Source organism: Pungitius pungitius, chromosome 13 (assembly GCF_949316345.1).
Source record: "Pungitius pungitius chromosome 13, fPunPun2.1, whole genome shotgun sequence".
NCBI classification, from domain to species: domain Eukaryota; kingdom Metazoa; phylum Chordata; class Actinopteri; order Perciformes; family Gasterosteidae; genus Pungitius; species Pungitius pungitius.
Genome location: NC_084912.1, coordinates 9271943 through 9284412, shown reverse-complemented (window position 1 = coordinate 9284412; position 12470 = coordinate 9271943). Strand labels below are relative to the sequence as shown.

Genomic DNA, 12470 nt, shown 5'->3' with positions numbered 1-12470 from the left:
TCCTGTTTGTCTTTGCTTGTCCAGGTTTGTATTGGCAATATGTTGACTGAGGAGAAACACGATTGGGGCCCAGACTGCGCGCTCTGTGCCCTTTCTCAATCCATCACATCAAGGGCTGTCTGAACGCAGAGCTCCTACGAGCAATCAATGCCCCCGAGCCGCAGCGCCGGGCGCTGCTCAGTGTAAAGTCGGCCTGGAGGCGCAGACCGCAAGGTCACAAACCACTTCCTACACCTTAACCTGACCCCGCGGAGTGGAAACAACAGACGGGCATCAAAGCAGTGTCAAATCAAGATTAAGCATTCTTGTTTAGTCCATTGACGCACTGCAGCAATGTTCCCCTCCTAGTGTGCCCTCTTCCACGTCCACTGATTGCACAAAAGCCTTGAGTTTCTTCCTCCAACTGAGAATTTGTTTTGTGTCCCCAGCAGAGGTGAGGAGTAGTTCAGACAATGCTTTTCTGAGTTCATGGCATATCCCACTTTATTATTTTAAACAGACACAAGTATTTAACCACTCCAACCTGAAAGGCTGCCAGTATGTTTCCTGTGTTGAAAAAAAATACTTTTTCTGAATGAGAAAACGGGGAAAAGTATGCTCCAGGGGTATCTCGTTACATCTATAGTTCACTTAATATTACAAAAACACTCTTAACGGACAAAAAGAGTTTACGTCTTCTGTTGCTTTGACTTGAACATTGTTCTTGAGACAACCAGAGACCTTTTCTCCCACGTGTTAGACGTTTTGCCTTCGAGGCACATCTATATGTAACAAAAGCCTTCAAGATACTCGAAAGAACGCTTTGCACGTTCAATCTGTGGTTTTGTGCTCCGTAAAATAGATGTGCTGTAATGCATGCAGCAGAAGTGGTGTGTTCTGGATAGGAATGTGACTAAAGGCCAGATTCAGCATCTATTAACATGGCATATTCTACATCATGGCACCAGGGCTCCTGCATGGGGCCACTGGGATACAGCGAGGGATGAGATAATCTGGCAATGGTGGTGGTCCACTGCGGAGAGCAGTGTCTGTGATGAAGCTAATAAAGTCGAGCCGTGCTGTCCGATCCCTGATATTTGGCCCAGGTCCAGACTGGGCATACGGCTCTTGTCTCTTCGCTGATCGTCTCCTCTCTGCCCCTCTTCACACTGTGACAAGAGGGCTTCCAGGAGCAGCTTTGATCAGTCTCTGCCTGCCATTCAGCATTAGTCACCCCGGGAGCGGGAGTCCTCTTTGGGCCCAGGATGGACCAGAGAAGGGCTTAATGCTGAATGGAAGGGCCCATGGCAGTGGAACAATCAGCTCTGTGTGGCACAGCAGACGTCCGGTAGTACTCTGGTGTGTGCCGCATGTCTCCCCCCTGACACTGTCAGGACCCAATCTGCCCTACCCTTACAGCTTTATCTCCCTAATATGGCCCCACAACTCTATTAACACAATGGAGATGGGGAGATCATAGCTACTGCTGACACCATCACATACTCATTAGGCAATGATTCAATTCATATTTAATAAGCTATTCAGGGAAACTCTCCTTAAAAATAGTTGGGGCATCAAGTTATACTCATTGCAAACAGAAAGGACAAACCATACAGATTCAATTTCCACAAATTACCTCATTTATTATTCCATTTTCATTACCGAAACATAATATTGTTCTTGCTACAGACCAATTTAGCTGCCAAATATCCAATGTCTCCTATTCAGATCTATCATCTGTGTAGAGGGGAGTATGGTGGACAGATATCCATAGTGGAGCCTTGTGGTCACAGCAGTGCTGTTTTTTTTTTCTTTGTTTCCCATGGTTTGGATACTTTTGTGTTGAATGGGAGGATTGTGCAGTCGTTTTATGATGGTATGAGAGGGACATAATGTGAAGACCTCATGGTCCATGGCCATGGAAGCAGTCACGGGTGAAAAAACGAGCACACGCAGAGACATACGCACGTGCACACACTCGCGTTATACACATGCGCTGCAACATCTGACACCGCTCCCCTGCTGCACCCAGTGTCAGGAGGGGAAGTCCATTCATTTCAGGAAAATGCCTTGTGAATCAGAAATACTCTGAACCAGAACTGAGGTCTCAGTTTACATAGAGACTGGATGTTAACAGCTTATCTCCTCAACATCCACAACCATTCATAAATAATATTTAGATAGAGGTCAATATACAGTACGTGGCTCTCATACTGTGTTTGTTGTCTATACTTGTGGTTCTGGACCTTTTTTTTTGTGATGTACCCCCTACAAAATATTTATTTCAGCCAAGTAACCCCAAGCAGTGCGAAGCATTTTTGGTTGGAAAAAAAACGATGTAATACACAGCGCTGTGCCATCAGGGCCTGGTTCCATAAACGGTTAACACTAAAACAACACTTTGGGTTGGACGTGTTTTCGGGAGCAGTGCTGCTACGCTTCAACCACGACTCCTTTGTTCTTTCAAGGCAGCAGTGATTGACGGGTGATGACAGGGGGCGTGTGCCAGGTAACAAGCACCCAGGTATGGGAGTGACTCTGGGTTTTTAGGGCAATAAAATTCAATAGCAAACTGAATAAAAAAATCTGTTTATGAACTTACACTTATTGAATATTTATTCAATAACTACTTTAAAAGGATTTTTGAATGAATGTTTCTTTTCGTTCTCTACTTCCCTAACATTTTGTAACCAGTCACTCACCAGTACCGGCCTCTCCTCCTCTTCTAACCAATGGACATGACATCACCGCAGTAGTGGTCACATCCAATTATAGTCCCAGTGACAGGAGGCCTGAACCCCCATAAAGGGAAATCAGGATCAGAATCAGATGCAGTTTGATTGCCACGTATGTTACACAAACATAAATGTGTCTTGGTGGATGGTGTAATAAAAGTAGACAAATAGAATAGAAAAGAATAAACTAAGTTCAAGTAAGAGAAAATAAAAATGAACACTTTAAACAGTTTATTAAGCCACGTATGTATTGATATGATGTATCTATGTGAAAATGTCCTGGGGATGTAATGTCTGGGTCAGTGATGTTATAACTTTGCAAAGAGGGTACCTTTATTGGGAAATACAGTACCACACAGCCTTTGCTAAAAGATGGAAACGGAAACTAATTAGAGCAAGGTTCAATCTGACAGATCCATCAAGCAATGAAAAGACCCTGCCATCGTACTCCCAACAGGTATTACACATCCGCTTCATTCAGAGCATTGGGGCTCTGGGAAATCTGGCTGCTTTATTTAAAGGAACCATTAGGCACAAACCCCATATAAATGTCAGCATGATATTGAATGCGTGCAGACATATCACATTCCAGTAAGTTAAATGTGATCACAGAAAATTACAAGGAAGTGACATATAACTACTCTTTGATTTGCTTTACACTCAAGCTGATTCCCAAGTGCTTTGTCTCCGTTTTCTGTCAATATTATGAAAAATGCTGCAATCCCCCAATCTAAGTTACAACCTTAAATTTCACTTTAAAAAAACAAATTAAAACGCAGTCTGGTCTGTAAAGACAGGGAGGCCTTTCCAGCTCTGTTTGACACGGTCAACCAAAGGCATGGTCATTCCGGCCCCATTGTGAAATCCGAATAATTAAAGGATTTAGCCAATCAATCTCCCAGTGCAATTTCCTCCATCCTGGCTTGAGCCCAATGGGGTTTAAGGGAAGTCTGTGGAGGTGAAGGTCACAGGCCTATGGGACGTGTTCAGGAAGTAGCAGCACACAGCGCAGCCTGTAATTAATATCATGGGCGTCAGAATAAACACAACACCACCATCGCAACTCAGATCACACTCTCTCTAGAATATTTTGCATTCCCCTTTCCAACACTGCACACTCAGTTACTTCAGTGTCCAGACTACAGGGCTGCTTGCTTGGAAATGTCTGCACAATACGCTTAACTGGAGCCTGAATTGTAGGAATGGATTATCAAGATCTGACAAAAAGTGTTTATATTGAATAAGAAAAAATTGAGTAATTGGTAGGGTGAACCACAAAAAAGAAGAAAATATTATTCAAGGTACAAGTACGGCATTTTAGCTGAAAAACACGAGACCCCGAAAAGAGGCTGGATGTCAGACCATGGGAAAATACATCAATCCTTTGAAACACACACAAGCACACATATTCCACGTATTTCCCTTGATCACCGATCAGATCTGCTGTCAAGTGGTTTGAGCCACGCTCAGAGAAAATACTCAGTCAGTGAGATCTCAAGCACAATGTGTGCCTCTGTACCTCGCCACAGGCTGTGAAGACACAAGTGAAACACAAGGAATCAGTCAGATGTCAATTAAGTATGAAATAATACTTGCGGTGCACCGTGGGACAGTTTTTCCACTCAAAAGTCAGGATGTCATCGTGAGGTGAAATTACGGGGAGTGAGGATCTACCCTTCAGGTTTTTTTTTTTTATAACTGGTTTTGAAAGAGCGGCTGAGCCTCCTGAGATTACGGGGCCACCTGTGTGCTCGGTCGTCCATCAAAGGGAAAAGAGCCCGAGGAGAAAGAAAACCGCGAAACACAAAACTATTTATTGAGACAAATTCAGAGCAGGAAGGGAAATATTTGGTTAGCTCGGCGGCGACCGGTCGGCGGTGTCGGAGCGCTCCACGGTTGAAGTGGGGGGGAAACAGCCGGCCCTTTGTTTGCGGAGAGAATGGTGCACTCCGTGGGGTCACTGCTGGAGGCCCAACATCGCAGACACAAGGAAACACACACATTCTCCTTCTCGCACACATGTGTGCGCGCGCACACACGCGTACATGTTTGCAGGGCACACGCATGCACAACCACACAAAAAACATAACATTCCTCGCTTCTATGAATGTTTTATTAACCATGTGAATGGGTCACAGAGATACACCCCCTGCAATAACTGCAGTCTCCACAGTCACACGCACAAAAATGCTACTGCTCTTTCTCACAGTGACACAACTACTACGCAGCGGAATGGACAACATTGACATGGTGAGACTCCTGGTCTTTTATAACCCTCCAAATAGGTCTACTTGTTAGGTCACCGTGACTGCATCTGGCCAAAAGACATGAATCTCCAGGTGTAGACAGTCTACGGTTCACTAGACATTGGTGGTATCCTGGTGAAGCAGAGCATGGTTTGCCACAAATTAAAATTAAAGGGTAAGATGTTGAAGAATTTCAACGAGCCGAGTACCACAAACATACTGTATTTGCTTTTTCCCTCAATTATATAGAGTGGGAAGAGTGGTATTTTAAGATTTCCAGCTGCCATAACTTGGACAAGTAAAAGCAAAATTACTTGGAGTAACCTATTCTTCCCCCCTTGCCTCCAGTCGTTATGCAAAACTAAAACAACTGCAATGCTTTAGCTTTGTATTTAGCGTAGAGATACGGGAAAGATTTATATCTTCTCATCTAACTCTCGCCAAGAAGGTAAACATTTCCCATGTTTCTCTCATTATCTGTGTTACTTGATAATTTTATGAAATGCATCCAAGACATACAAAACAATGAGGAGAGTGTTTGTTTTTGCCCAGAGGTTTTTATGTGCTTAACTGTGGGGTAATAGTCTTATAACAGCCTTTAAACAGACATTGCCGTTTTCCACTTAAGTCCCCTTAGTGATTTCTTGTACATTAGAAAGTGATCAGTTGTTTTCTCGAACCATAAAAATACTCCTCTAGTCTCTTACATAAGTCCTGGACGACACACAACATGAGAACATTTAGCTCAAAAACTAACCCCAGTTTATTTTCATGAGCATGTGCACAACACTGTTCTTTTTGGACAAACCATAAATATAATTCACGAGAGAAATACCGGCCAATAGTCGATCCTTACCAAATCCTCTGGGCCCACACAAACATCTGGAAGCAGAAAGTCTCAACCAATACCATGCAATGGTGTTAAACTAAGAGCATTTCTAGGACTAACCTTAAGTCCCTCCACCACACGCAGTTGTCCTTTAAATGTGATTTCAGATTCTAAACATTACGATTTTGCATGTCCACACCGCAGTGCGTCTGGTGTGGCTGTGATAGTAAAAATCAAAATGTGTGGCTTTCTGATCCCAGAGTGAGACTGACTGCTTCCACGTGTGGCTTTGAGGATCCAATAGCAACAAAAGCAAAAACCCATTTTGACTGCTACGACCTGTCACTGAATCCACCCGGGCTTCACACAGAAACATTAAAGTTATTGTGAAAGCACAGGAGGAACTGTAGTCTTAAATCATGCGCCTGGTTGTGATCTCTTTACCAGCGGTTTCTCTGTCCTGCTCGTCATGCTGTTTAAAAAAATAACAACATATTTTATCTAGTCACAGCGATGCTGCTGTCTCTGCAGGCTTGATGGAGAGTGCAGTGTTATTGTAGATAATGCCCAACATTAATCTCACACTGCCCTACATATTCCAGGTCAGAGGTCAAAGCGATATCTCATGTTGTCGTCCTCATGCTTGAACTTGTATTGGTTCAGGCATGAGTGTCCTCCCCTGGACTATTCATTATGACCCTAATGTCCTGGTCTCAGATATCACTTTGAGTCTCTCCCTGCTCAGTTGATGTTATAACGTTAATCATTTTCATCAATAGGTAGTAGCCGGTATGTGTACAAAACAAAGATCGCTTTTTTTTTTTCATGTTCCGTGAATGAAATACTCCCATGTTGTCATAATGACCATAGGATTTTAAGGCCGTGTTAAAAACAGAGCTTAACAGCTCAGTTTGGGATTATTTCTTTTTTTTTCAAATGCTATTACTGCCCAAATAAACATATCTTTATGCCACTGTAGGTTTTTTGACACTTAATGACACTTGACCAAGTGAAAAACAAAAAGACAATAAATCATATTTAAGAAGATAACAACATGGGACAATGCAAGGTACTCATGTTATTGTGTGCTGTGACAAAACCATGAGCTAAGGCCACATGAGTCAACTCTTTCATAATGCTCCTTTGCTATCACTATCACACACACACACACACGCTTTGAAACACACACACATCCAGAATAGTCCAGATTTAAGACCTGTCGCTGGTGTGGAACACAGTGAAAAGGAGTATCCTGCGAGGCCCTTGGGGGCCAGAAAAGTATAGCGTGTGGCGCTGTATGTGTGCTCGTGCACGTATTTGTGTGCGTGGGAGGGTGTGCGTAATGGCTGAGAGTGACCAGAGAGGCCCAGCTAGTTACAGCCTCTCAGCTGGAGACCGCCACTTCCACAAAACAAGCATTGTCGGTACAGAGCTCCAGATAGACACACTGGAAACCACTCGCATGTACACACATGGACAAACACATAAATACACACCAGATGAAAAGAAGCTTGAAAAAGGCAATAAACTGAAATAGTGTCACGTCGAGTCATCTCATAGCTGCACACTTCAAAATGTTGATCACTGTTGCTACCAATAACCCTTGGGTCTGTTTCTATGCAAATGATGTAGTGACTGAGAGCATGTCAAAAGCACTTACTGGAAATAATGTGGAGAGCTGGAATTGTGTGACGGAATTATTTCGCCTGCAAAGAAAAAAAGCTTGTTGAGCTTTGTCTGACTGCACTGAAACACTGAGCCAAAGCCACTGGATCAATGTTTAACTCCGTCAATACACAACATCAGGAAGACATCATCGTTGCCATCGACATCATCATCAGAGAGAGCAGGGCGGGAAGGGGGGGGGGGGGTCAGCATCATGACCTCCTCCACTTCTGGCTGCGCGCTCTAGAGACCTCGTTGGCTGACAGAAGTGTACGTCAGCATCTCTCCCCGCTCCAGTATAACCCCCCCAAGCCTCCGGCGGTCACACACAAAGTGTAAAAGTGGCAGCAACTGTTACCCGGACTAACCCACCCGGCATCCACATCCCACAGCGCGTGAGACGGCCTCAGTGAGCGCCGAGCGGAAAAAAAGTCAGAGGAGAGGCGGAACTTTTACGCGCGATCCTTTTTTTTTTAGTCGGGATTGTTTTTGGGCGCCTCTTGTTTCGGACACTTGTCTGCACTTTCTACCTGGTGGATATTTATTTTTCTGCATTCATTTCAGCACTTAAATGGCAGCTCTATGTACGATTCCCTCGCACCTGTTACTGCTGATTTTACACAGTTTCCTGGGTGCTGCATCAGTCAGGATCATCAGAGGTGGCTATGGGAGCGAACGGGACAGCTCGATTCAGCCCTCTCCGGACCCGTCCTCCGATGAGCTGCAGGACATGCTCTCCCGGCACATGGCAAAGTTGTACGAGAAATACAGCAGGGAAAACCGCCTCAGAGAGGGAAACACCGTGAGGAGTTTCAGAACCATCCAAGGTGTGTGACGTATGATTAACCTGTTCTTAGAGGGAAATTCCAAAATGTTGTGTTCATTATGGAACAAAAAAGCCCGCGCTATGAGCGCACCAGTAATCCGTATTCCGAAAGCTCCCTTGATCCTCGCCATTGATGGTTATTATAAGTGCCTCGCCCAGCTACTCTCTAAATAGGTAGGATTGTTTTGGAACCGTCTGGGAATGCATTGAAATGATTCTGGGACGCCGTGCTGGTGGCAGCAGCTGTGCCCTTCTGTGCGGAGTCTGATCGATATTACCGCAGACGGACGCACAATACGCGCAGGAATGCATGCACGTCCGTGGAAGCGGCGTCAGCCTCCACGCAGTGAAACCTCAGCGGCCAAGGGTCATTGTCGTGGCTCCTGCGTTCCTGTTGTGGCTGCAGGACATGCGTGACTCCAGGTCCTGCAGTCAGGGGGATAAGGCACACTCGCGTCTCTCTCTCTCTCTCTCTCTCTCCCTCTGTCTGTCTGATGCTGTTTTTATAAACACAACTCAAAGACATTTGTATCCCACGTAGTTCTCCGATGGCATACCATAGCACGTGTGTATTTTTACTGTGTAATCCAAGGAGGGATGTAAGCGAGTTTTAACAACAACGTTCGATCTGTTAAAAAAGTTGATTGTGTCTTGGTGACCGGGCAGACAATGTTGGCTGTATTAGGCTTCAGGGGAAGCTTTAACTGGTAAGCATTTCCATATGCAGGCTGAATCTGAGGTAATGTATATCTCTTAAGTCAGACCCTACTTCCACTGAACTCCTATACAATGAACAATAACTCTGCTGTTGAAGTTCATGTTCATCATGAATATATGTAGCGCTCTGCTCTAACCCTCCACCCAGATCCTCAGAGTCTGGTTCCTCTTAAGGGCACCTTCGGTACAGAGGCAGGGAGCCACACGTCACTCGGTTCTTCTCAAGGAAGCATGACTGCTTTCAGAGAAATGAGATATCAAATTGGTTGTTATGTGGAGCTACAAAACGGTTTCTCAAATACAATTTTGTTGCTAAAAAAGGTTTTTAATTGTGTGAGTGACTGACACTGACTGATGGATTTTTTTTTTTTGCAGACTCCTCTGAGGAAATGACGGTGTACACACTGAACCTAACCACCCTTCAGGATTCAGAGGTCGTCCTCTCCGCCTCATTCCACTTCCTGCTCAATCGGCGCCCTCATCAAAAGCCCTGGCTCTGTAAACGCCTTAAACGCCAGTCCTGTCGCTCCTCAGCCGTCCGCCCTTCTGCGTCCGTCAGCCTGCTCCTTCGCGCTGTGTCCTCTGAGTCAGAGGTCAGACCTGGGTCAATGGGGTCCCTTCTAGCCAATGTGACCTTCCACCCCCACAGGAGAGGGGTGTGGCAGATGAAAGATGTGACCGAGGCCATAAAGGAAGCCAGAGACAAGGGTCATCTCGTGGTGTCAGTGGAGTTGGACTACCAGAGGAAACCAGAGGGGGTGCTGCCTGGTGGGAGCCTGCCCTATCTGTTACTGTATGCAGACGACCAAGCCTTGGCAGAGCCCAACAGCGTGGCCGCAAGCCTCCAGAGATATGACCCGTTCAACGACAGACCTAACTCCTCACCAGAGACAACAAAAGGACGAGGGAGAAGGGAAGCAGCTCCGCTCTCTGACACCATCCAGAACAACGAGCTGCCAGAGGTTGACCACTGGCCCGACAGGTACAGAAAGGAAGACCTCTGGGAGAGCACTTGGTACCTGGCACTTAAGCCTGAATCAGGAAGGAAGGAAAAGAAGAGAAAGAGCCAGAAGGAAGATGGAGCGGATCAAGGCAGAGGAGAGCTTGATAAAGAAGACCCTCTTGTTCTCAGAGAAGGAGAAAGAGATGCAGAGGGGCTCAAAGCCGATAACTCAGCCGAGAAAAAAATGAAGGACAGTCGCAGGCTGACCACTAGTGACGGACTTAAGCATGAATGGAGAAAAGAGGGAATGGGTGGGGAATTGCACAAGGCGAACGCTAACTCTGAGTCCCCTGTCCTGAGTTTTGATGAACAAACAATGCGCAAGGCCAGGAGGAGGCAGTGGGGCAACTCCCGGAACAGAGGCTGCTCCAGGAGGAACCTCAGAGTTGATTTTGCAGATATTGGCTGGAGCCATTGGGTTATAGCACCCAAGGCCTTTGATGCCTACTACTGTGCTGGCACATGTGGCTTCCCCATGCCCAAGGTAGGAGCATAAATGTCTACAACAGCATGACCAAGTTATACTAAGAAGCAGCTGTGTTTCTCGTCTCCCTTTCATTGATTTTCTTATGTGCATGCCTCTCCCCTACCACTCAAATGCTCCCAGCAGACGATGCCGTCCAACCACGCCACCATCCAGAGCATAGTCCGGGCCGTCGGGATCATCCCTGGAGTTCCCGAGCCCTGCTGCGTTCCAGAAAGGATGAGTCCACTGGCTGTGCTCTACCAGGATGAATCCAGGAACCCGGTGCTCAAGGTTTACCCCAATATGTCCGTCCTGTCCTGCTCCTGCAGATAGGAAGGGATGGTCAATGTCGGCGCAGGACCAAACGGGGCGAATATGGAGAGAAAGAAGAATAGTGCAAAGGGAGACATAAGCATGACTCCGTTTTTTAAAGGGGTTTCATAATTCTGATGAACAAAGTCACTTTGGCTGATGTTATTCCCGTAGGAAACATGGGCTGTAGAGAATTCACTTCCACCTCTGTTGCCTTGCAGGCAGCAGACCTGAAGGGGCACATTGTCTGGCGTCTGGCTTAGCAAGAGGAACAGTGTCACGCGTGTAAAGTCATGGCTCCACATGTCTGGGGGACTCAGTTTTCTTGGTTCTGTGTTTGAAATAATATTGAAGACAGGACCCTTTATCTCTTTTATCTCAGAATGTAGGCGCTTTTCAAGCAGGTCACAACGACTTTGTGTTCATGTTTTCTTTGGACACGAAGGCTATAAAAAAGACTTTATCAAAGTGTCATCGGGCAGCTTACTCAATCTCACTCAGATGACAGAGATTACAAAGAGTCTTTTTGCATTTTTGCATACTGTGCACATCTGTTCATACTTTTAAACAAATCACAGTCAACATTGTAAATACATACAATGCTTGTACATCCTTGCTTTGTGTATCTCTAAAAGGAAATATGGAGGAGAGCATCTGCAATTCATTCACACCCAACAACACCCTAATAAAACTTCAAAAATATTATAAGGAAACCAGAGATATTTTTGTATTTTGATGTGAAACTTGGTTAAAAATAATTTGTGATGGTTACTAGGTTATGTATTACGATATTTTAGACAAGGTGGTATTTTGTACTTGTGTATTGTTTAAATTATGAAAAAGATACTTATATAAATTAGAATAAAAAAGTAATTTAATCCAATGATCGTGCTATAATAATATTGTTGCATACACTTTTGTGTTATTGTTGTTCATTATGCGTATAACGTTTGGTTCTGGGAGGGGGGTTCACTGTTCCAAATAACTTTGTACAATAGCAGGAAGGTTTCACTCAAAGGCAACGTTCCCCTAAAGCGCCTTGAACTCATCTTTACCCCAAACCAAAGGCTCAGGCTCGGTTGACAAGGGAATCTCGTGGCTGATGCAGCTGTCGCGGATTAATGGTTGATGGAGGAAGCAGGCAAGCACCTATTAGGACGTCAGCCACTTCAACATCAAAACATTGTGAACTTCCCTCATTTCTACTCCTTTCTTTTCAAACAGATGGTTTCACGCAGATTTCAACCACTTTCAATCAAGTGCTCACAAGAGGAAGAAGGTGGCCTCTGTGGTGACAAACTGACAGTGAAATGACAGTGTGAGCCTTTTGGTTATTGTCTCGTTACTCATTGGCTGTTCTGCCTTTAGCCTGCAGAAGTATCACATATGTTTAAAACAACAGATTGGACAGTAATTTGGTCTCGAAGAGAGAGACATTTTATAATTTCATTTCAACAAAAGGAACACAAGGTTGAGCCCTCATACTGTTTATTACAGACCAGAATAAAATGTTTTTTTGGCTTGCAGTTCTGCATGGCGTCATTGTTTTAATCAATAAAAACAAATAGTACTTAACAAATCATGTCCTAACCTTATAAAACTAACAGGCTGCCACAGTATGTGTTTTATTTTATTAATTTGGTTGAATACCTTCTGCGAGCATGTATTTTGTCTTTTATGTTTGTATTTTAT

The 12470-nt window shown here is 44.8% G+C and overlaps 1 protein-coding gene across 2 annotated transcripts; it reads left to right on the top strand.

Annotated features, from left to right (window-relative positions):
- The first annotated feature begins 7733 nt into the window (after positions 1-7733).
- On the top strand, positions 7734-12441 carry gdf10a (growth differentiation factor 10a). 2 transcript variants are annotated; one of them, XM_037464949.2, is made up of 3 exons: positions 7734-8281; positions 9373-10484; positions 10611-12441. In XM_037464949.2, the coding sequence occupies exons 1-3, from the start codon at positions 8026-8028 to the stop codon at positions 10797-10799; spliced, it is 1557 nt and encodes a 518-aa protein (XP_037320846.1). In that variant the 5' UTR covers positions 7734-8025; the 3' UTR covers positions 10800-12441. The 2 variants fall into 2 exon arrangements, with proteins under 2 accessions (XP_037320846.1, XP_037320843.1); XM_037464946.2 differs by having other exon boundaries at positions 10608-12441.
- The last annotated feature ends 29 nt before the right edge of the window (positions 12442-12470 follow it).